The sequence below is a fragment of the Felis catus genome, chromosome A1 (genome assembly GCF_018350175.1).
Source record: "Felis catus isolate Fca126 chromosome A1, F.catus_Fca126_mat1.0, whole genome shotgun sequence".
Lineage (NCBI taxonomy): Eukaryota > Metazoa > Chordata > Mammalia > Carnivora > Felidae > Felis > Felis catus.
This window is the reverse complement of record NC_058368.1, coordinates 162,803,114-162,829,330: the sequence shown is the minus strand read 5'-3', so window position 1 is coordinate 162,829,330 and position 26,217 is coordinate 162,803,114. Positions and strand designations below refer to the sequence as shown.

General features: G+C 36.5%; 1 protein-coding gene across 3 annotated transcripts in view; it reads left to right on the top strand.

The window, feature by feature from the left end:
* The first annotated feature begins 1,201 nt into the window (after positions 1-1,201).
* Positions 1,202-26,217, top strand: part of SLCO4C1 (solute carrier organic anion transporter family member 4C1) — a 76,267-nt gene continuing 51,251 nt past the window's right edge. The window contains exons 1-2 of one of the 3 annotated variants that reach the window (XM_011284799.4): positions 1,202-1,685; positions 4,868-5,131. In XM_011284799.4, coding sequence (XP_011283101.3) covers positions 1,340-1,685; positions 4,868-5,131 — 610 coding nt within the window. In that variant the 5' untranslated portion in view covers positions 1,202-1,339. Of the gene's footprint in view, positions 1,686-1,928; positions 2,431-4,099; positions 4,616-4,867; positions 5,132-26,217 lie in introns of those variants that run through there. The other 2 variants (XM_019837491.3, XM_019837484.3) reach the window with 2 other exon arrangements.

Genomic DNA, 26,217 nt, shown 5'->3' with positions numbered 1-26,217 from the left:
TATTTTACTCACAGTGAAAGCCAAAGTCCTTATAATGGCCTCCAAATTTGGCCCCATTCACTTCTCCCCCACCTCATCTGCACCCCTTTACCTGCCCCCAACTCCTACTGTTCTTCAACCATGTCACTCACCCCAGCCACTCAATTCTACCAACATAAGGGACTCCCTCCCTTATCTTCTTCAGGTCTTTGCTCAAATTCACTGAGACCTTCCCTTACCATCGTTTCTTGATGAATAAATACAAGAATGAACTTTAACTACTATTGCATAATGGTGTTCGATTTTTCAAAGTGTGTGTGTTTTTAATTTATTCCCCAGGTAGAAATTATTACATGAATATCATAATTGTTGATTTTAGATATGAAATATACAGCAGAAAGAATATCATATATAGGCTTTTAAAGTTTCCATGGGGCGCCTGGGTGGCGCAGTCGGTTAAGCGTCCCACTTCAGCCAGGTCACGATCTCGTGGTCCGTGAGTTCGAGCCCCGCGTCAGGCTCTGGGCTGATGGCTCAGAGCCTGGAGCCTGTTTCCGATTCTGTGTCTCCCTCTCTCTCTGCCCCTCCCCTGTTCATGCTCTGTCTCTCTCTGTCCCAAAAATAAATAAACGTTGAAAAAAAATTAAAAAAAAAATAAAGTTTCCTAATTTCTGTTATCTTCAGTTTGGGGGAAGTCAAACCAAAAAGGTGGTTATGTTGTGACGTTTATGGCGGTCAGGTCTTAATGGGGAGGTGGCTGGTGGGGATTTCTGTTTCTAGGGCAGATGAGAGGTAAAAGTGTCACCAAGATGCTCAAAATCCAAAATCTTGTACTTATGGCTGCTTGATTCTTGGAAGTCGAACCTAGTAAAGGAAATAAGATGCAGGATATTTTCTGGAACGATCTCCTGACGCAACTGTTTACAGCTTTCCTGTCAGCACCCAGGGGGAGCTTTACGGCCACCAGACTCTCACAAGCTCTGGTTAGTTCCCTGTCCCCGGGCTCTAGGAAGCAGCCAGGCCGGCTGAAGGGCCTCGCCGGGTCACCTGGCGGCGTCCTGGCCGCACGCACACGCCTCGCATTCCGGTTGGCCCGGGCTGCAACAGGTGAGGCGCGGCCTGGTGCGAATCACACAGCTGCCCGCCAGGCGCCCGCGCCCTTTGCTCTAGGCGACTGCGAGCTCCTGGAGGTAGGTCCCGGCGGCGGCGGCGGCGCGGCGGCAGCGCCGAGAGAGCTCCTGCACGGAGGCGGGAAGTCTTCCGCACGGGGGCGCTGCCACCTGCGCAGGGGAGGTTCCAAAGGGGAACCGGGTTTTTGTGCCGCTCCGACGCGCTGGAGTTGGGAGAACCCATCCTGACCATGAAGGGCAGCAAAGGCATCGAGAACCCGGCTTTCGTCGCCTCCAGCCCGGACACCCCGCACCGTTTGTTTGCATCGCCCTCTCACGTCGAAGTCTCTGACTTGGCCATCAAATCCCAGGGACCGAATTCGAAGCCACAGGAGCCCCCGGAGCCCCAGACGTCACCGGAGGCACCCCAGCCTTCAGCGGCTCCCTCTGCTTCCCAAGAGCTGTCCAGGCCAGAGTCGCCGCCCGAGTTTGAGGAGGGACCCTGCGGGTGTGGGAACTTGCAACCTCAGTGCCTCCAGCCCTGCAACACACCCCAGGGCTTTCTGCTTTTCTATTGCCTCTTGGCCCTCACGCAAGGTAAAGTCCAGCGCCGGCTGGAGAGGGCATTGGCCCCGCGCGGGGCGCGGAGGGACCGGGCAGGCGCGCGCGCTCCGCTTAGTCGACGCGCAGTGCCTGCCCCGGCCCGGGGTCCTGAAGCGTCCCACAGGCGTCAGCAGGGCCGGGCCTCCGCATTTTAGCTTTTCCTTTGTAGCAACTTTTGAAACTGCCCTAAGGGCTCTTTATCTTTCGTGTTTAACCTCAGTTGAGTCCATTCGATTCGTTTAGGGAGGGTGGAAATGACTGGAACCTTTGGGAACGGTTTGCCCTTCGGGGAATCCATTCTATCCCACAAAAGCATCTATTTTCCTAAAGCCCTCGTTAAAAGGAGGTTTTTGTTTTGTTTTGCTTTGTTTTGTTTTACATTGTTTCTGCAAGGGAAGGATTAACTTTTAGATGAGGCTAGGGTAGTTCTCAAAGGAGAAGCTTGCTTGAATAGGTTAGACAGCAGCATTCATGTTTTGTTGAGGATATTGAGTTTGAGCCGTAGGTAGGCACAGGTGAATGCTAGCACACGCTCGAGGCGGTGTTGAAGGGCGAGGCTTTCGAAATAAAAGAGTTGTGCAGTATCTGTTTTGTTTAAGGATCTCTTTCAGTTTCTCTTGGGAGTTACCTGATAAAGTCCAGGTTTATACCCTTAGGAGTTTGCAGGGCAAGCCTGGTTTGGAGGAGTGAGTGGGAGAGTAGAGGAAGAATGGCTCCCAGGAAAGAACGATTGCAGAAGGTAAAAGCAGCCGCAACATGGAATGCGGGGGGCACGGGGGTGTAAGAAACGGGAAGTTACGCCAATGTGACCCACACGTTGAAGAGAGGTGGGCCTTAAGGTAGAGGAAGGAAATGCTGAAGGCTAGTTAGAATTTGGTGGTACTGTATGTAGGTATATTTGGGTCACCTGAGTCCTAGTTTCACAGTATTTGTGAAGAGGCCCTCCAAGGGTGATTGGAAGAAATGCCTTCCAAGAAATTTTTTTTTTTTGGGGGGGGGGGTTGGAAATTGCTCTTTTTTTTAAGATTAACCGAAGAGTAAATCTAAATATAATCTTCCTATTCTTGTTCCCACTCCCCTGTCTGAAAGGAGCTCCTTGCCCCTTGCTTTGCACATGTTAGGTGTTAAGTGAGTATACCTTGATTGCAAGTCAACTGCAGCTCTTCTGTCAAAGGTTGTTTTGCGCTAAAAAGTTATTTTGGTTTCTGCTTTTCTCATTAGTTCACCTTCTCTCAGTGTCTTGATCTTAGTTGCCCAAAATCTCTGTTGACGCACTTCAGTGCCAAAGGAATGCAAAGTTCAAAGAAGTTGGACACAAGTAAAATTTCTTGCTTTATCTTAAAACATAGGCTGAAATTTCTATATTCCAGAATACATCATTTATTCCAGAATACATACATCTATTATAAAATATTGTTTAAAATCATTATCAGATATTATTGGCACTGTTAGAAAAATGTGTCAGTTTTGGCTTAGAGCTACATCTACCCAGAGGTCCCCAATTTAAGAAGCATAATCCTAGATGAAGGTGATCCAATAAATTCTTTTTTCAGTTTAAATTTGAATTATTGCCATTGAGTTTGAGTTATTACCATGTTTCTCAGACATGATCCTTGGGAGGACCGTTTACATGGTATATTAAGAAGTGCTTGGGAAAAAAACCCCAAAACCATAAAAGTCCAAACTTGTCAGGTTAGTTGACTTAACCCAGAATTTCTCAATCATAAACAGGACTTCTCATAGCACTTAATCACCTAATGTGCTTCCTATCTTCATGTATATACAATAGAGAGATACAGTATGCAATATTTCTGGGAATTTCTTTTTTTAAAGCAGTGTTCTTAGAACTTGTGTAGCATAGAATTCAGAGTGGGATTAATAGGCTTAAAGTGCTATGCCTCTACAAGAGTTTACAAATGTACTTTTTCAGAGAAGTTTTACCATAAAGGCAATGAGTTTTAATGAGTGACTTTTAATCAGTATGGTAAGTGTGCTGGGAAGTTGATTTTTTTGGAAGGGGTGGGGGTGTTGGGGAGGAGTTGATTTTTGGTTAGGGAAATTTTCATATTCTCAGATTCCTTATAAGCATGTCCACTTTACCTTGAAATTTTAAGAATTGTAAATTGGTTTTTGACTTACTAAGCTGGCATAAAAGTAAAATGAGTTTAATGGTAGGACTTTTAAAGCTTGTTATATCAACTGTATTGCAACACATTTCCAGTTACAGTCTTAAGCAAAATTTAAAGAAACTGTAGAAATCATGGCTTGTGTATACTCTGTTAATTAACAAATGAAAACAGTTCATGGTATCCTCTTAAGTAAAAGGGGTTATCTAGTTTCAAACTTTGTAATTTGATCAGATGTTTTTTATTTTCAATTTATATTAATGTTTAAACTGTAAATTTAATCTGTATCTGGACAAGACTTTTTTGTTAAGTCAGTCAAAATTGGATTTCCGGTTTTCCTTGTTTACCTTATATTTTTCCATCAGACTTGTAATAAGCAGAGTGAGTGTGCTTTTTTTGTTTGCTTACTTTGCATATGACTTAGAATGCCATTGTTGAAAACACTCTTGCTGTGTGTTTAGTTTTGCTCTAGGACCTTTTAAATGGTAACGTTAAGGTCTATAAAAGTGTTAGAAGAAAGGAGGTTTGAGAGCTCAATTTCACCTTTCTTAAGACTAAGGCAAGGAACTCTAGTTATATATAAATATGTCTAATAATTGAACGACCTTGGAAGCAATTGAGCGTTACTTTAATGACCTCTGGAGTCGCCTGTAATTTTTTTATACTTTCCTGAATGAAGTCCGTGAGAGTATGGTACTCTTGGAATCTCTGTAGCAAACTGGCTTCATGAGAATTTACCAGTCTGACTTTTTATTTGTCATATAAAGAAAAATGAAGTCAGCTACATTTTGTATTGTGGTAAGCATCAATTTTATTTAACACCTGAAAATTCAAGAGTATACTATTTAAAAGCAAACTCATTTGTAAGGAAGTACGTTTGAGTTGCTAACTTTGAGACTTTTGAAATTGGTACATTAAAAAAAAAATCAAAATAAATGAACAGCAACACTTTAGTCACAATCAAACTTTAGTACATTTTGTTGAAAATCATAATCTGTGTGGTAAAGTTAATACAAATCATGCACATAAATCTTCTTTTCTTTCTTTTAGGTATTGTAGTAAATGGCCTCGTAAATATTAGCATTTCCACTATTGAGAAGCGCTATGAAATGAAGAGTTCCCTGACGGGCCTGATATCATCAAGCTATGATATCTCATTCTGTGTGTTGTCTTTATTTGTGTCATTCTTTGGTGAAAGAGGACACAAACCAAGGTGGCTTGCATTTGCATCCTTTATGATAGGACTGGGAGCACTTGTGTTTTCACTGCCAAAATTTTTTAGTGGAAAATACCAATTGGGGTCCCTATTTGAAGGTAAGTTTCTGTTGTGTTATTTATTTATTTGTTTGTTTGTTTGTTTATTTATTTATGTTTTAACTTAAGTACTATAAAACAAGGCCTTTACTTCTATCTTGCAACTTACTTGTACAGGTAAATATGATAAAGGATTAGTCTCCTCTACTGCTTACTGCTTTGTTTTGATGTGAATTGTGTGAAGTATGAGATTGCAGAAATAGATTGCATCATTCGTCCCTTCAGTAGTTATTAAAGTTGTTAATCATCTGATATGCATTCCCCATATTACACACAGTCCTACTCAAAAAGCAGTGATCAATTTTCCTGTGCACTTGTAATCTCATTGGGGTTCTAAGATCTATAGTTTTCCCGTTTTTGGTTTCATTTCTGTGCTTATAGCTCTGCACCCTGGACATGTTGATTCCTGATTCTTGAGGTAAAGAGAGGTGAAATTTATAGGAGAACTGAAGCTTTTCCTAAGAACTGAAGCTAGCTGTATGTCTATGACTGTAGTTTAGAGACACAGAACTTCATGACTTATCTAATGTGTTGCTCCAGTTAGATGAAAGAGTACATTATTGAAAGGCTCAAAAGGAAATATTATTGTATTTCTACCTCTTTTTTCCTCCAAAGAATCAGTTTTCTTTTAAATGTTTATTTATATTTATTTTTGAGAGAGAAAGAGCACATGTGTGGGAGGGGTAGAGAGAGAGGGAGACAGAGAATCCAAAGCAGGCTCCAAGCTGTCAGTCCAGAGCCTGACAAGGCACTTAAACTTAACCATGAGATCATGACCTGAGTTGAAGTTGGCTGGTTAACTGACTGAGCCACCTAGGTGCTCCCCAAAGATTTAGTTTTAGTGGAAAAACAATTATGATAGAGCCAGAGGGATGTGCTGATGAAGACCTTAACATTTTTTTGTCCTTCCAGGGACTTTTAATAGTAAGTATTGAGAAGAAGAGGGCTCTAAAATTAGCTTTCAGGAGTTAGTAAGTGAAGAAAAGCCTTAGAGTAAGAAGAAAGGAGAATTGGGGACTGTTGCGATACAGGCATTATTTTTAAAAAGTTAAAGTTGTTACATTTGTGAAATGTTAATATTGAAAATTAATATTAAAGTGTTGACATTTCCTAAGACCAAATTCCTAATTATAGAATGATAACAAATAGGAAAATATTTTTAACAATTAAGTACATATTATATAGCATGGTTTTAGGAGTGTACTAATTAGGTTAGCAGACTTCATTTGGAAATAAAAATAGAATATGCAAGCATATAGGACCAAAGACCATGTTTTTAAAGCATGGTAGAGTTTGGAATAAATGAGATAAGGAGAACATGTTATCAGTGGAAAGATCACTTATATAGATTCTAGTACATTATCTAAGAGTGGAAAAGATTGTGTAAGGCCAATTTCACATAATTTCACTGGGGGTAGTTTTAGGAACAATGTATACACTAGGCTTTAATAAAAATAATTGAAATCTTAACAGTAAGGTAAAATCTTAATTGTAGTCACAAACATGGTACTGACTTTATGATAGTAAAAATATTATTGTGTGTATAGAATTTACTTGCCAAACTTTGTACTGAATCAAATCCCTCATTCTTTCAGTTGATCAGATGCCCTACTTGTTCTTAAACTATGTGAACTTTGATAAAATATCTGACTCTCTAAACTAAAACATAACACCTGTTCCAGTACAGAAGCCTGATCTGTCCTCAGCAGTCTTCTTAGCTTCATCCCTTGCCATACACACTTTGAATTGCAGTTAATCTGACCAAGTTATATTTCTCAATGGGAAACGGCCACAAGTTAAGGTGTGTGTGTGGGTGGGCAGCAGAGATGAAGCCAAGAAGATTGCTATTGCCAGATCACAAACTTAGTTTGTTATAGTGTACTATGCAAATTTTCACCAAGTTATTTCTGATATGTCTTATTGATGTTTTTTATTCTTTTAATTGAAGTAGATTAGATAGAGGAATTGGCTGTTGTGTGAAGTTTTTAGTGTAAACTAAGATTCATAATTTAAATAATAGCTTATCATTGGCAAATGAAAACAAAAACTCAGGCTGCTCTTATCTTCTGTCATTCATTCAATAAATATTTATTGATATGGACTGTACCTAGTGCTGAGATAATAGCATTGAAACAGTTTCATGCCATCAGGGTTTTATGTAGTAGTGGGAAGAAATACAAAGCTGATAAATAAACAAGATAATTGAAGATTAAGGTGAGTGTATGAAGGAACAAATAATATGAAGTAATAGTGTATAAAAGGGCAAAGGAAAGCTGTTACAATAATAGCTGGATAACAAGGAACCGGCCTTGAAAGATGCTTTCCAGACTGGAGAAGAACATGGTTAAGGGTCTTGGAGCAGGAAAGAGCTTGGTAGGTTTTAGGAAATATCACTTTGGCCAGCGTGATCAAAGCAATGGAAAATGTCGCATGTGATGAACTTGGAGAGGCAGTTAGACACCAACATGAAGCATTTCAATTTTCCTTTAAGTGCAGTGGGTAGTCATGAGAAAGTTTTTCGTAGGGATGTGCATCATCTTACATTTTGAAATGATAATTTTGGCTTCTCTTGTTCTGAAGGATGGGGAGTAAATGGTAGAAAATCACCCAAGAGTTAGTTTTTTTTTTTTTTTACCAACTAGTCCAGGTGAGAGAGAAAGGTGGTTGGACTGGGTTGGTAGCAGTAGAGATCTAGAGAAGTGACTGGTTTTCCATAGATTTTCAAGGAAAAAGAGATTTTTTGGGTAGATTAATTATGAAAGAGGAATGAATAATGACTCATAATATTAGGCTTGAACAACTGGGGCTATTGACTAGAATGTAGAAGAACAGAATTAGGCGTGGAAATCAAGAAATCAGGTTTAGTCTTAAGTGTTTACTGCATATTATATATCCAGTGTTGCCGTATATATGTTTGAGCATACATGGGTATATAAGTGTGTGAGTTACTCCTTAGTCTCCATTCTTAGAAGTATAAATATTGAGTTTAAAGGGCTTCCTTATTCTAATTTCTGATAGATAATGCCACATTGACTTTTAGGAAGTCAGTTACTCCCCCACAATCAGTATACAAAAATGCCTAGTGAATTTTTGCATTGTTTTTCCCTTGAAGGTTTTCTTTAATAGGGATTTCTTTGTGGTATATTTGTGTGTATGTGTAGGTGTTTGCAATAAAACAGATACAAAACTCAGGACTGAAATCGCATGACATATCTAAAGGAACCCAGGCATTTAGAAACAAAAGGAATGTTAGAAATCATAAATTCCTTCTTTCACAGTGTAGAACCTTAGGACATGAGGTGAAATGACTTCATAGTGATTTCGTAGGTAGATCAATAATAACTAAAACTAATATTTTTCATGCGTTGTTTAATGTTTTTCAATTTTTTATTTCTCATAGTGGGTTTATTAACTATATTGGATAATTTAAATATTTTGTTGAGTTTATTTTTTAAGTGTTTACATATTACAGAATTATCTTTATGAATTTAAACCATTTCTTCCCCAGTTTCAAATAGTCCGTTATAATGATCTTTACTTTCTTAAAAACACAACAATTTGTCTGTTCAAGTGAATTATACCAGTTTTGCAAATTTTGGATTCCATAACCAAAAATCGGAATTATTTGTCCAAGTCTAAGGAGAGTGTAGAAGAAAAGGAGATTTAAGTGGGAAAAAGATACAAAAGAGTTGAAAACTTTCTGTAAATAAATTAGAAACCAAGGAATGTACAATTTTCTTAGGTAATATAACATTGAGAGAATTAGCATATTCCTTTGTGTGCTTTTTTGTTGTTGCTGTTTTTTGAACTTGAGAGCAAGTCGGGGCTCCCTTTGAATGAGATCATCCCTGTAAGAGGAGATTAAAGTAACATAATATAGTTTGTAAGTAGAAGAAGACAAAATGTGAGAAATATGATAAACATCTACAATTTCCACAGGTGTGAGGAAAACACAAAAGAAGGTGAGGGTTAGCAAACGGTAGAATAGTGTGTTTGAAAACAGCTTGTAAAAAATAAATTTAAGTAGGTTTGGGAAAGTATTGTTTTAAGGGAAGCTTTTATGAAAACCTAAGCAATTATCTGACTTCAGAGATAATAACATTTATGAAAGGGAAGTTTTGGTTGTTATTGGATACAAAAAAAGGGAAGAATTAAAATTAAGAGAAATGCTTCTCGGGCCTAATTTTTATATGTTAACCTGAAAATAGAATAGTGTCATAAAATATTCTTAAGTACATAATATTTGACACTCACTTTTTATATATTTTAACTTGTTATGACGTATTTCAATATAACTTTCAAATATTTAAAAATGTAATAAATAAACATAACATTTTGTTTTCATCCAGGCATTTTTTAATTCCTTACTGATGAGTGTTAATTCAGTGGTGTTAAGCAAAATAATCTCTTTGTCTCTTTGAGCCTTTGGGAAGGAGTCATTAGTAAATGCTTAGAAACTGTAGAGAAGTAATTACTAAATCCAGCAAAGCTTTTCTTTACTGACCCATAGTTGGATAATTTTTCCTAAGTTATATTATTTTCATGTTTCTCTTTTCCATTCCTTTCTCTCAGAAAAAGGTAGCTCTCAACACTTTCCATTTATTATAGCATTAAATTTCTAATGTTTCAGATTGGTATTTTAGGAAGAATTCTGTACAAAAGAACGTTAGTTATGCAAGGTGACTTTAAAATGTTGAACTAGGAAAATGACTAGCGTGGGACTCAGTGTGATTTAATTTTAGTTACTGTTTGTCTTATCTTGTGTTCATAAGGATTTGTTTTAAACATGAAATACTTGACGAGATTGGAGAAGACATAGGGCCAAGAATCTTATGGTTTTACCATCACAAATTTAATACAGTATGCTTTAATTTTGCTTGGTCTCTGAGTGTTCTTCTTTTGTGATATTCCTTCTTCCTTATACAAATCAGTTTTATTTTTCTTATATTTCAATTTTGTTATAACAGAAATTAAAAAAGGAAAGATGATATCTTAGAAAATGTAATGATATAATAAAGCAGATGATTCAAAGATTTTAAAATTTAATACACACAATAGAAGAGCTAGAACTAACTTTTAGGATAGTCAGTGCTCCAGATGAAACCACCACAATTTTTCACATACAAGGCACTTCGGGCTTCCCCAAACTTCCTAGATTATATGAGTTACCTTGGATGCTTGCTACTGTTATTTAATGCCTCTTGAAGATCCTGATTTAGCAAGTCTGGGTAGGACTCAGGAATTTATGTATTTTAAAATTACTCATGTTATTTTATCAGTCCATTTGGGGAAACGTATGTCCATCTTGATGCTTAATTATTCTGTAAAGCTGTGTGGGCACAGAGGTTTCTTTTCGTTTCAGTATTATTGCTTTATAAATTCCTTTGAAATAGAAGTTTCACATCCATCATGAAGTACTAGATCCTTTAAGGTATCCAGTTTGGTTGAAATTCAAATGACCAAGTTTCTGAAATAGAGGAAACCAACAGAGAAAATTAAGTAGGAAAGCGTGTGTCAATGAGGTGTTAGCAACAAACTCAGTTCTGCCTGCTCACAGCTATAATTTGTAGATAGATAGATATTTTAAAATCCATGCCTTTGAGCAAAAGAATATAATGTCTCAGCATTTCCTAAAGTATGATCTGCAGAGCAGTTTCTGAAGATGTTAAGAATATATTAAAAATACTTTCCATGGTTCAATGAGTTGGGAAAATGAAACTTAAGGAGTATCTCTGTTGCATCATTAAAGAGTTAATGCTTTTTGTGAATCTTTAGTTAGGGCACGTGATATATGCAGTTCTGAACTTATTGACCATTGTTATGTTTGCCCTGTTTACTCTGCTTCTGTTCATTTTATGTTTTCTCCTCCAGGTAAGTGTTTTGGTGAACAGGCTTTAGGAAAATCTGTTCTGTGCTGTCTTAAGTCATTTTGAAAGCCATGGTTGAATTTATAAAATTCATTATTGCCAGCACTAGAACAGCATGTGATATACATTGTAGGTGTTCAAGAAGGGTTTGTTGAGTTGTCACGTGCGTTAATGAATAAACGATCCTTTCAATGGAGGCATATTAGGAATCTAATGACATGCCCTTCCACAGAAGGCAGTAAGAATAATGTCAGATAGGCAGTTTGGGATTCTCTGCTCACATTTGCCATAAACTTGGCCTAAAAGTAATGGGTTATTTTCTCTTTCTTTGGCCACTGAAATGGGAAGAATTGTGTTATCAGAAGCAAAGCATAGATGATCTTTATGGGTAAGATTTGGGATCTGAAAAATTTGCAGTGTGAAAAAGGAAGCTAAAATGAGAAGCATATTCAGAAATAGTAACAAAATGCTTTGATATTCTACTTTTGGTTTTGCCTTAATTAGTTGCTGAACTGCTGATGCCCCTGTGTAGCTACCATGCTTCCAAGGTGATTCTAAAATGTAGGGATTGCTTTTTGATAGACTATTAGTAGTGATTACCCTTATTTGTTTTCATGTATAAAATAAAAGGAAATGCTCTGATAAGGTATTCAAGTTGACCATAGGCATAGTTGTAACTAACCAGTATAATGTATGGGAGGCAAAAGTTAAGCAATGCTTTTTGTAGCTTCCTCAGGTTGGTAAAAATGTGGTTTGTGGCAACAAAGAAATGAGGAAATTCTATTTTCTAAGTCACTGTTATTAAAAATGAACAAATTAGCCAATGTGTGTTTTAAAGTATCTTTTCCCTTTTATTTTAATATTAACACATGAGTGAAAGTATGCAGTACAGCAAGAATATTAGGGTCAGACAAAACAGAGTTTAAATTTTTCCTTGAACACTATGTGGCCCTATACTATAAGCTTTATTATAAATCCTGGTGATGACAGTAACCCCTACCTCATAGGAGACTATAAACATACAGTGATAGGCAGTGCCTGGTGCATGGTAAGTGCTCGTTAATTAGTAGCAATGAATAATAATGATGTTCATCTTAACTAAGTAACAGCTATATTAATATAAAAAACTACCTATCTTGGTTTGTTTAGTTATTGGCAATGGTAGATACAAAATCCTATGAACAAGTAAAAATCTTTCAATATGGTAGCTATTTTTTTTTTTGTTGTTGGTGTCACTTGATATTGATGTATATCCAAAGTCTGGCTTAATACCTCCAAAATCATGTATTAGAGAGGGTTTTAATTAGACAAGTGTCCAGGATTATATTCTTAGGAGATAAGAAAATAGATTTATTTGGTGTAGCTCATCTTAATTGGATTCACTCAAAATAGTATACCAAAATATTAGCTTTTAAATAGTCGAAATACCCCTTTTAAATATCTTTAATTTTTATCTAATTTTAAACATCATGCATCCTTGGCAAGCCATTCAGAAGATCAAAACAAAAACAAAAACAAAAAGAAATGGAATAAAAGGAAAAAAAATGGAATAAATGGAACAAAAAAGGAAGGAAATAAAAAATTTTTCATACCAGAACCTAGATTACCCACTGTTAATATTGTTTCGCCTTTTTAATATATATACATTTATACATGTATTCACATTCATACATAATACACACATTTACATTACACTGTCATTAACACACACATGCATAAACCACATCCACACACTTAATATTCGTACATCTTACATCACATTTACCCATATGCATTCAAATGTACATTTTTTTAAAAAAAATTTTTTTTTCAATGTTTTTATTTATTTTTGGGACAGAGACAGACAGAGCATGAACGGGGGAGGGGCAGAGAGAGAGGGAGACACAGAATCGGAAACAGGCTCCAGGCTCCGAGCCATCAGCCCAGAGCCTGACGCGGGGCTCGAACTCATGGACCGCGAGATCGTGACCTGGCTGAAGTCGGACGCTTAACCGACTGCGCCACCCAGGCGCCCCTCAAATGTACATTTTAAGGAAACATTTTGAATTTATAGATATCTACTTTTTCTTTAAGAATATATATTAGTTATATATTAAAAACAGTTGCAGAGTATTTATCTTTTTATATTCATTTCATAGATAACTTATTAATCAGTCCTTTTTTTTTATTAGCATATTTTTCTGGTTGGAGAAGTTCTATTGGTCACTGCAGATAATTTGGATAATACTAAGAAATAGAGAAAAAAAACCCAATTCTTTATTTATTTATTTTTTTTCTCAAGGGAAACAACTTTGGGACTATGTTAGTTAATGTTTTAGTGTGCCTATTTCTTGAAGAGTTAATATAATACTGTGTATAGTTTGCAACCTTTGAGCATTCTTATTCTTATGTAACATTCCATTTTAAATTTTAACCATTCTCATAGAGTTGAATATTTATATTTGAAAATTTTTCATATTATAAACTACATCATGATGGATAACTGTCTTTTTAATGGTTGTTTTTTTTTGTTTGTTTATTTATTTTGAAAGAGAGTGCATGTGTATATATGAATAGGGGAGGGGCAGAGAGAGTAAGAATCTTAAGCAGGCTCAGCACTGCAGACCCTGCCATGGAGCTTGATCTAATGAACCATGAGATCATGACCTGAGCCCAAACTAAGAGTCAGACACTTAACCTACTGAGCCACCCATGTGCCCCCCTGATTACATATTTTTGTTTAAAGATTTTACTACCGTTTGATCATTTTACAGAATTTAGCATTTTGGAATTAGCTTTTTTGCACTCAGAATAATTATCTAAAAACTCATCTGGGTTATGTTTGTCAATTGTTAATTCCTTTTATTGCTGATTACTAAGTATTTCGGGGTATGAATGTACCATGCATGGTTTGTTTAACCATTCACCTACTAAAGATCATCTGAGTTCATCTGTTTTTTGGCTCTGACAAATAAAGTTGTGAACATTTGTACGTATTTTTGTGTGAACATAGTTCTCATTTCTCTGGGATGGATGCCCAGGAGTGGAACAGTTGGGTCATGTGGTAGTTCTATGTCATTTTATTTATTTATTTATTTTTTTGAGAACTGTTAAACTGTTTTCCAGAGTGACTGTACCATTTTATAGCCCATCAGCAACGTATGAGTGATCTCATCCTTGCCATCATTTGGTGCTGTATTATTTTTTATTTTAGCCATTCTGATAGGTTGCAATAAAATCTCACTGTGGCCTTAACTTGCATTTTCCTAATGGCTAATGATATTGGGCATCTTTGCTTGTGCTCCTTTGCCATTTACTTACCTTTAGTGTAATGTCTGTTTATGTTTTTGCCTATTTTCTAACTGGATTGTTTATATTTTACTGTTAAATTTTAAAAGTTACTTATGTATCCTAAGTCGTAGGTCTTTGTCAGATAGGTGATTTGCAAATATTTTCATCCAATGTATAGTTTGTCTTTTCCTACTTTTAACAGGGTTCTTCACAAGAACAAAAGTTTTTAATTTTGATGTTTAGTTTGTCAGTTTTTCTTTCTATGTTTCTGTTGTCAAGTTTAAGAATTCTTTGCCTAGTCCTAGATCCTAAAGATTATCTACGTTTTTTTATTTCAAAAAGTGTTATAGTTTTCCATTTTCCATTTAAGTCTGTGACACATTTTGAATTTTGACTCTTTATATTCCCATTAGCATTAGCAGTGTCTGTTTTTTCCCCCCCTTTAATACCCCAAACATGTAAGAAATGTATTTGTCACAGTAATCATTACTGGTTGGAAAGGGGAAAATACATAGATGTCATTAGTTCAGAGAAATCCTAAAATCCCATTGGGAAGATGTTATGTTTGTTCCTTGAGTAAACCTGCTTCTTGGGAGGGGCTCAGTGTTCTCTCTTGGTCCTTTTTCTCATCTTTGGCTATATTTGAAGGTGGCAAATGGAGAATATACTCCTTGGGTGGTTAGAATCTGTGTCATCCGGTTTCTTACCTATAAAATTTGGGACTAAGGGTCATTTTAATACTCATTCAGTCATAATCTCTCTGAGAAGGGGCTGGTGGTTCATTTGGTACGACGTAATGGTTTCAAACTAGTTTCTTATCTAATTGATTCAGGTATATGTGCCAATAACCACATTTTTAGTTTTGTTATAGAGCGTATCTTTCTTAAACTCATGCCTCTCTCTGGACTTAAGTAAGCCTGTCAGACTAATGGGAGAGTCATACCCTTAGGTACTTTTATGTAGGCTGTATTTTCCAATTAAAAGTATTTCCTTGTGCCACATTAATCCATTTAATGATATCAACAATGGGGCCAGAGCCTTGTTTTTATCCATGTCACAGTCTGTTTTAATTGATCTTTGTTGCTCACAAAGGCCTTCTGAATTTTACCTTTTATATGATTTGAATGCGAAGCAGTTGTCTCTTCCAACTCTAAAGTTCTAATCTTACTGTTCCCTTTCAGTCCATCCAAAATACTTGGCAGATATCCACTGGCCACCCACAATGTCATTACTGTCAGTTATGTGGGTTATTGGAAGAGGCAGAAAGGCAATGTCCCGTAAAGCTCTGTAGGATATTAAATTATGTTACTTAAAAAGAGTTTCAGCACAAGCTCGCACCATTGTTCAGCATATCATTTGGCATACGATAGACAGCAGATATTTGTTGAATAAGGAAAGGGACATCCTATAATGCACAAGAGAGTCTGCCACATGAAAGGGAAGAAGGGAGGAAGGAACTGTTTCAGAAAGTTAATGAATAAACAAACTTACTGTATTTCTTTCTTGCAATAATTCTAAGGATCTTGAATAGAACTAAATTGTTCATGGGGTCCTTGGGCATAATGTGAAAAACATTTCTTTATTGAAAAATTATCTATAGCCATGCCATTTTCTTTTCAGAGATTGTATTTCCTATTATCTCCATTTTCTCATCAATCTGGTCATGTTTACAATTTCAATTTTATAAAAGCAGTTAATAAGTGGCTATAATAAAAACTATTTTACCTTTTGTCTGAATTTTTAAAATTGACTCAGTGGTATTAAGAAGAGGACATATTGGTCTTTTGTTTTTGCTAAATATGACATTTTTCAGGATACAATCTTTGTGACAGAATTCTGGTTACTTCAAACTGAAGTATATTCTCTAGTCCTAATGTTATTTACTTTCACTTAAATTTCACTTATTGCTATCTTTAATCTATGATTTCTATCCATTCTTCATATTAATTTGTTAAATTCTGATATTTCCTGTTCATTTTTTGGCATTTATGCTTAATTTCCTTTTGTCTATTTTTATTACTATAATATTTCAAGCATATAAATTTTGTATTTGTCAGGCTTTAATTTTTATAGTATTAATTACCACTGTTACTACATTAGACTGAATTCTGGGGAGAATGCAGGGATCATAATTCATCTTTTTCAGTAGCTAAAATATTACCTACTCTGTCAGTGTTTAATAAATTGAATTAACACCCAGGGTTTTTGCCATGAAATTTAATTGAATCTTATATTCTTATTGTAACCCTTGCTTTTTACAAATATAGAAAGACCTGTAGTTTATAAGTTGTACTGGATATTCTTCATTTGCCCATCCAGATCCTAGAGAGATAGAAGCTAAGGGGATATGCTGACTTTCAGAGGCAAGGTTGGCTCCAATCCCCGTTACAAGTTTCAGAGACTGAGTTGACATATATAAGTGGGAAAATTCTAAGTCTCATGGGAAGAAACCCAATCTGAGTCAATACTGTAGGGCTTCACAACCCTTTTACCAATTCCCAGACCTGATCTAGTTTACAGACACAGAGTTCATTATTGAGAGGGAGGCTAGATCTCTTTGAAGAGTTTTACAACAAAGCCAGAAGTATATGATGCTTTCTCTTTCCCTAAACCCATCCTAAAGCCTCTTATCCAGTGTTGAAGGGGAACGGCAAGTATTCATACTCACTGGAGGTGATTAGGTAATGGCTCTGAACTGATCTGATCTCTGGAGTTCTAGAATAGTGCCATGCTCCACTGTTAAGAATGGGACTTAATAGAGGTCCAATGATAGACTTGGTCCAAAACTGCTCTCACAGTGAGATCCTCATCCTGTAATTGTCTCTAGTCTTAGTATGTAGAAAGGTAATAGATACACTAACTGGTAGAATCCCCACATTGATTATCTGACCTGTGGATTGAGTGATCTTATGGTAGGAAGAAATAATTAGAAGCCCCTAAATGAGATAGTAAACCAGAAGTAATACTATTCCTTAAGGGAATTAAGAAGTTTAGTGATACCATCAAAGATCTGAAAGTTGTAGGTGTGGTGATTCCTACCACATTCTCACTTTTTTTATGAATTTGGTGTAAATGTAGGGGAAAGTCATGGAAAATGACTTTAGATCACTGTAAACATAATACTAATTATAACTTTATTTTGATTTTATTTTTTATTACTTTAAATCATAAAGTAAACATAATACTACTAGCCACGTTTCCAGATTTGATACCTTTTCTGGAGCAAATCAACATAGAGCCTGACATCTTATATGTATTTCTTGATGTGGCAAATATTTTCTTTCACTTTTCAACTGCACAGATAATCAAGATAGCTTGCTTTTCTGTGGAGGAACAAGAATACACCACCACTTTCTTATATGATTACTACATATGTTGTCTTGCTCTTTGGTATAATGTGATCTGGAGCAGTGGTTGTGAATTGAGGCCAATTTTCTATTTCTAGAAACATTTTTGATTGTTATGACTGAATTGGTGGGTGCTACTGGCCTCACTGGGTAGAGGTCAGGGACACCGATAGACATCCCACAAAGCCTGGAGGAGAGCCCCTGCCTCATTAAGGAATTATCTAGCACCAAATGTCACTAGTGCCAAGGTTGAGAAACTCTGGTCTGGAGGTACTGTGATCATAATACTATCCCATAGAACGTCATGCTGAACTTCACACTGATGGTATTAAGCTAATTGGACTTGGTTAGTTGAAATATTTTAGAAGCCTTAATAAAGTATATGTATGCTAGAGAAAAGCCACAAAGACATCAGCAGCTTACCATGACAGTAGGGCCTGGACCATGTTGTGGTATCCACTTTGCACCTTGTACATTCTGCACTTGAATAGCCCTTGGTATACTTTTTGGGATTTAGGAGACCTCACCTACCTCATTTGTATACATTAATGTAATGTATTTATTAGGTAATGTCTAAGGTAATGTCTAAGGTTGTCTAAGGAACTTAAACAAGGTAAAGTTCTGCAGCACGTATAGGTATCGTTTTTAGCAGACAGGGAGGATGTAGGGAGCCTCTGACAGGCCTCCAGAGTGAGGCCTCTAGGTTTTTGTCATAAGACCACACTTTTGTCTGCTTACAGTGTTCTCCATTTGAAGAGCAACTCTTGGGGTGCCTGGGCAGTGGCTCAGTTGATGGTTTCGGCACAGGTCATGATTTCATGGTTCATGAAACTGAGCTCTGCATCGGGCTCTGCACTGACAGCCTGGAGCCTGCTTGGGCTTCTCTCTCTCCCTCTCTTTGCCCCTCCCCAATGCACATGTGTGTGTGTGTGGGGGGGGGGAGGGGTACACATGTCCACGGGTGTGCACGCTCTCTCTCTCTCAAATAAACATTGAAAATAAAAAAAGAAACTCGGGTTGCTACTAGATGCTGGCGTGTTAGACATAAGCATGATTATGACCTAAACTCCCCATGATGAGGTATGTGTTATCTACTATAACAAATCATAAAATTAGACATGTGAAGAAGTATTTGTTATTAAATGAAATGGTAGATACAAGTAGGTTTGGAAAGCATAAGTAACCATATAGGTAGGCATCTCAAATTTGTATGCTACTTGTTTTTATTACTGTGTATGTGAATGTAAAGATATTTTTGTTACTTGTTAATGCTCACTTAAGGGTATCCTTTGTGGAAGAGGTTTTCAATCAGGAACAAAGATGGTCTGTAGAGTGAATGTCACTCAGTGTCTTGTGGAATTTTCCCATGTAGAAAGTGCCCATCATGGTATAAGCATGGATTCAAAAACATGCCTTTCCCTCATCAAGACTGGTCTATCTACCCCCACTGCATATGGATTGCTTGATTTACCAACCGTGGGGCTCAGTCCTGAGAGCTACCGATATGCCAATATTCCCCAGAACAACCAGTATACCCAGAAGTGGTTAAAATATATCTCTCCTTGTTGCAAATTATCTGCCTGATGTAACTATATATTCTATATATGAACTTCTTTTCACTGCCCTTCAGTGCTTCTGTCGACACTCAACATTGTTTGACTTATGAAATGCCTTATTCATTATTATTATATTCTACACAACATCATTTCTGACAAAGAAACTTATTTGCAACAAAAGAAGTATGGTAGCAAACTCCTGCTCATGAAACTCACCAGTGTGTCTTCCTGTGTACCCTAAACCCAGAAATCACCGATTTACTGGAATGATGTCTATTATGTTATAATTTGCAGAATAAAATTTTCTACCCTAGTGAACATGGTGTATGTGTTGAATAAGGCAGAAACCACTCTGTTTTGCTGGATCCTTTATAGCCAGAATGCATAGGGTAAAGACCTAAGGAGTGGCAAAGGATTAGTGCCTCTTCTGTAAAAATCCATTTATGCAATTTTTGCTTTCTGCCTTGGACTCGTGGAGTCCTAGTCCCCAAAGGATTCATGCTTCTATCAGACAACACAGTCATTATTTCTTTAAAGTTAAAGCTGAGAATGTACCCTAATTATATTTTTATCTATTTATATTAAATAATCAACAGGAAGAGAAAATGATCACTGAACTGGCAGAAATGATAGGTTCTAGTTACTGAGGGGAAGGGAAATTGGGTTGTTTCTATACAGTGTCCAAGAAAATGTATTTCGGACTGAGAGAATTCAGATGGGTGACTCTTAACACTCCCATACCTAATAGTATTTGTTAAAAGGATAACTATGGCAAGCAAACAGAGATAAAACAGCTGAAGACTTGTAGATGCTATGTAATATCTCAGGCCTGTTGAGGTACAGGAAGGAAATAAAGGGAACACAGCCTGGATGACAGGAAAGGAAGGGATGTTTGTCATCTCAGGCTTTCTGACCAGCTATAAAACGAAGTACTATAGATCTTGTTAATTATCCCACTGCCCGTGTTTTTCTCTGACACCTTATGTGAAGACTACTGGTGATAACCAACGTTTCAGTGTTGATTTGAGGTGGGAGAATAACTGGATTGGTATTACCCCAGGATGATGTATTGCTGATAGGTTTTTGTGGATTTCTTGTGTTACAGTTTTTCATCTGGACAAAGATAAAAATGGATACTAAGAAACCAAAAAAAAAAAAAAAAAGAAACAAAAAAGAATGGACAGTGGTGCATATCCTTTGTCCTTTGAGATCTGTCATTCATTTTATCACTCTGTTTAAGAGAAGAAGCCCCATGGACTATAGCACTTTTGCCCTCTGGCTTCTAGTTGGGCTTAGCCAGTGGGAGTTTACATATTGGAAAGAAAGAGATTGTAGTGTTTATTTTCCTGGCGTGTTTCCCACCAGAGCTGGTGCAGAAGTTGGTATGTGCCTTAACCTAAGATGCACTTTCTGCAGTGTTTTGGTAACTGCCTAGTGGTGTTAATACCTGTTTGTTCCCTTAAGTCTTCCTTTGTAAAGAATCAACCCCATAAAATAATCCATATCTATAAAAAAAAGTTAAATTTCCTTCAGTTATTCCTTTTGTCTGTATTCTACTGCAGTGTTACCTGATACATAAAAAATATCCATACATATTTTCTAATTTTAGTCTCTTAAAAATATTTTGATTTAAAGTTCCTCCTTACAAATGGCTGTTGTTTGAAATGAGGTTGTGCTAATACTCTATAGCAAATTGGGAAGTTTTATATTTTCTTCTCTATATTGGAATAGTTGAAACAACACGAAAGTGTTGATTGTTTTTGATTGAGTTTTGACATAAATTCTCCAGAAAAAACCTTTCAGATAGGTTGATTTTAGAGGCAAACTTTTGATTCCCATTTCAATTTATTCAGAATCATAGATCCATACAAATTCTGTATAATTTTTTAAAGATTTTTAAAATATGTATTTATTTTGAGAGAGACAGAGTGTGAGTGGAGGAGGGGCAGAGAGAGCATGGAAGACAGAATCCGAAGCAGGCTCCAGGCTCTGAACTGTCAGCCCAGAGCCCTAGGTGGGCTCGAACTCAATGAACCATGAGATCATGACCTGAGCCAAAGTCGGAAGCTTACCTGACTGAGCCACACAGGCACCCCAGAATTTTGTACAATTTAAAGTCAATATATTTATTTTAAGACATTTCAGACTTCTTGGTAAAGATTATACATAGGATTTTCTAATGTTTTACGAAGGTTTTATGCATTTGTGGTCATTCTTATTAGATTCATAGTGTGTTGGATTCTATTTTTCAGGGGTTTGTATTTTAGAGAAGATAAGTAGATTGACTGTAAGAAATTATATTAAAAGTTTTTGCTTTTGTTTTATTTTGATAGAAACCTTACAGAAATGTTTTGAATTTATATCCCAAATTATTTATGTAACCAATTAATTGTACTTTATGTCATTATTAACCATGAGATGAATCTGTTAAAAGGTTAGGCTCTTAAGTCTTAGAGATTTTGCAAGTAGTTAATCTAGTCCTGATTTTTCTCTTCTGTAAAACGTGGAAAGTAACGGTACTTCCTCCATATGATGTTTCTGGGGATTAGATAATACATGATAGGGAAGGATCTTGCATAAGATGACCATTCAGTAAATATAACTGTTATTGCTGTTAACATAAATAAAGATCAAATATAAGTAAGGCATGATAAGCAAGAACCTGGTGCAACTTAAAACTTCAGGGTTCATTGTCACTGAATGAAGAAAGATAGTAAATGAAGAAAAAGAGTTTCCTTTGGCCAACTCGGGAAAACTTTTAATAATAAGTGGAATTTGAACTGGACTTGAACAATGGGTATAGTTTCAGGCTGAAAAGCATATGGTGTGGTCGTTTTAGGCAACGAATATGATGTTGAATGATTTTTATGTTTTAAACTTGACTAGAAAATAGATGTTGTAAACAGTTTTTGGAAAGTCAGGCAGAGAATGTGGTTTTTTGAGAATGGTGATGAATTTTGTTTTCGGCACATGAGGTAGAAATCTGGCATTAGAAATACAGTTTTAGAGCATAAGAGATACTGGAAGGTTAAAATTGAGATTTGGAGTCATCTTCTCAGTTTCTACATTTGTGACTCTGGATGTTCATTTCAAAGGAGAGGGGTAGTAAGAAAGAAGGTGAAAGGCAAAATCCTAAATTTTGGCAACAGGAGTCATTAAGTGATCACTGATAAAACTAACTCTGTGAGTTATCTATACAATTGTTAAATTAAAAAAAATAATTACGTAAGGTTCTTTTGTTTTACTTGACCCTTTTGTGATACTTGAAACCAGCATTCTTCAAAAGTGTGTTTTCTAAGCATATTCTGTGAGATATTATACATTAATGGAGAAAAAGTAACTTGAATATATGACATGTGAAAAACTTTATCGTATCATGTATAAATGCATGCTTAGTACTCTCTAAGAGGAGGGTGTAATAATAGAATATTTCCTTCACTGATTTGACCATAGAAGCCTTTGGTTCATGGAAATTCTCAGAAGCTTAGGGTTCCATAAAATATACTTGGGAAATCTTGCTTTATAATTCTCTAGGTGATGGTTCAGCTTATTAAATTGTAATTTAGAGATCACGGAGAATACATCGGGGGATTAGAAGATTATAATCAGAGTACTTGGTTATATTAGAAAAACCTGACTATGCATAGCATGTGACTTAGGGCTTCAGTTTCCTCATTTATAAAATGATTAAAGAAAGTTATAAAGGTTAGGTTAGGAAATGTATGTGAAAGCTTTGAGTATTGAGAAGCACCATAAGTATATTTATTTATTTCGTTTTTTTTTCCCTCTTGAGCAATATAATCTGAGCAAATTAGGATATATTTCATTTTATTTTTTAAAGGTTTATTTATTTCGAGAGAGAGAATGCATGCACAAGTGGGGGAGGGGCAGAAAGAGAGGGAGAGAGAGAATCCCAAGCAGGCTCTGAGCTGTCAGTATGGAGTCTGACGTGGGGCTAGATCTCATGAACTGTTAACTGTGAGATCATGATCTGAACCAAAATCCAAAGTTGAAGACTTAACCAACTGAGCCACCTAGGTGCCCCTAGGATATATTTCATTTTAGTGAAAGGTCTATATGTTAGTTATCATATTCATAACTAAAGTGTTTCTCATTTGTACATTCATAATTTGATCACTGACATTTTTAAATTTCTTACCCATTCTTATATTGTTCTCAGTAGCCTCTGGCCACCTGTATTCTGAAGTCATTTAGAAGTGTTTGTGACACTTGATACACAGTAGACTGCTGGTATTCTCTAGAAAGAATATTCTCAGTAGTCCATACATCTGTGCAATTTGCAGTGTCTCTTCAAAGTCCAGTCCAAGCTGTGTGTTGGTGATGACTGTTCATGTCATGTTTCTCTGGCACCCAGTTATGGAAATTGAAGTATATGGATTTACATACATATTTTTAGATTTTTGGGACATTTTCTTAAATTATATCTTTGAGTATTTTATTCCATGACATTGTTTTTTTCTCAGGTACTTAAATTATGTGTATATGTGATCTCCTTTGACCACCATATACAGTTAACATTTCTTCTATTTCTTTATCATTTATTTCTCTCATTTTTCTCATTTCTATACTATATGACTGTTATTATGTTTTTTTAGTCTCTTCACCTTTATGGCCCTTTCAATTTTATCTTCATTTCTATGGGGTCTTAATTTTTCTCTTTCCTGAGCTCTGCCAGCTCATGTTTCATCTCTGCTTTCTTTCTCTCACATTTCTAAGTTATTTCATTTCCACTTTGCTGTCTTCCTTCAGATAAATAACTGCTTTGTTTCATGATGTAATGTGTCTTCACACTTTTCTTCTGCACCATGAAAATACTTTTGTGGTCTGTGTCCTAATTTTAATTTAATAAAAGTGTGTTGTTCTATTTACAGCATCTTGATATAGATGCTGTTACAGCTGCTTTTGAAAATCACTTTCTTGACCCAGGTTCCCATACGAGATGAGTGAGCAGGCTGGCATCCTAGGCAGGTTGATTACATAGGCAAAGGCTTTGTCATCTTTTCATTTCCCACAAAGCTAGAGTCCTGAATTGTCTGAGATTCCTTGCGCAACTGTTTGCCACCCACCCTCTACGTTTATGAACAACAGCACCCTAAGAAGTCCCTGGTGCCACCTGGCTCATCTCCTGTTCCTACATCAGTTGGATGAGGGCTTCCGAATATGGGTTCCTCATATTCAGGAAGAGTATTTTTCTTACTCGTTTCTCGGGTCTTCTGCCACCAGCTGCCCTTAGCCCTGGGCATAGAGGGACCCATATCATAGACACAGACTCAAAGCTAACTTGTTTTTCTCTTTAAATAAACTTTTTTTTTTTTAAGTTTATTTATTTTGAGAGAGACAGAGACAGCACAAGTAGGGGAGGGGCAGAGAGAGAATCCCAAGCAAGCTCCTTGCTGCCAGCGCAAAGCCCCATGCAGGGCTCATGAAGCCGTGAGATCCTGACCGGAGCTGAAATCAAGAGTTGGATGCTTAACTGGCTATGCCCAGGCACCCCTAAAGAAATGTTTTTAAAGAAAGGTTTTTGAAAGACTGGTGGTAGGATTAGTGAAAAGAGGTTGTAGGAGAGGCATATGGGGATGATCTACACTCTCTAGGCCAGAAGATGCTGGTTAGAGACTTGGGCCTGGGCAGGTTTAAACAAAAGCAACAGTCCTTTCTCCTTCTTTAGGGCAGTAGCTGGGAGATGGGAAGGGGAGCTGGGGGAGAAAACTGTAGTCATTCCCCGGGAAGTGAGAAAGAGAGGCTGTTTTTGATTAAAGTCAGCCACCTCAAATTACCTAATGCAGGTAATTGGGCAGACCAGGTTCCCTATAAAACTATGTTTCTTCTCAGGAGCACCTCCTGAAAATTAGAACACAAAACAAAACAAAACAAAAAACAAAAACCCAAATGTGACTAGGGGAGTGAAAACTTATCTCAAATTTCAGCATCGTGCCCTACCCCTGGCAGCAGGATGGGCCCAGAAGAAAACATGGTTTCTTAACTTCAAGGTTTGGAAGGTAAATGCCTGGGGATAGTAAGCTTTGGGCCTCTGTGTGGGGATAAGGGTTGGGCTGAGCTTAATATTTAACTTACACCTACCTTGATATGTACGTTTTCTTTTCACCTTTTGCCTTTAGCTTCTGCACATGTTAGTGGGCAGGAGTGGACACTGGTTTGTCCATTAAATGAAATTCTAAGCCTTAGTTTTATTGGGAACACTCCCTATGTTCATAAACAGCATAGGCGCTCCCTCTTGTGGTGTATTGTCAAATCACATGCTTTTAAATTAGTGTTGGAAATACTTTGTCAGAAATTTTTTCATTTCTCAATAGATGTTGAAACTCTAGGTGCAGGTAGTTACCTCAACTAATAATACTGCAGAATTCACGTAATAGGTAAACCTAGCTATTTTTTAAAGCTATGTTATTACAAGTGAAATTTAATAAATTATTTAACATTTTATGATGCAATGGTCTTCAGGTGTCCATGGCTTCTCAGAATGCAGTATTTCTTGGTAGGCTGAAATGTACCCTCTAGTAGTTTTTGTTTTTGTTTTTTTCAGGAAAGGTTAATTCTATGAGATTTTAAATATGTTTACATATTTGTCTTTTGCCTTTATATTTGAGTGATAGTTTGAGTATAAAATTTATGAGTCACATTATTTTTCACTGATTACTTTTTGTAATCATTCCTTTGCCTTATGAGATTAATGTTGCTCTAGAGAAGTCTGATGCCAACCAAAGTTGTTCATTTACCTCTACATAAGTGACTATCTTTTTCCTTGACTGTACTTGTCTCTCTTTATCTTTAAAATCCAGTAGCTTCATAAGGGAATGTCTTAAAAGCCCTGCATCAAATTTTCCTGGATGTTCTATGCCATTTTAAATTAGAGATCGGCCTTCACTTATTTCAGGAGTTTCCTAAGTTTTACCTCAGAGTAGATGCTTTTTCCTATTCTGATTGATTATGCACATGTTTGATTTTCTTTGTCTGGATCTCATGTCTATAATTTTTTCTCTAATCTTTTAAGTCTTAGTTTTTAT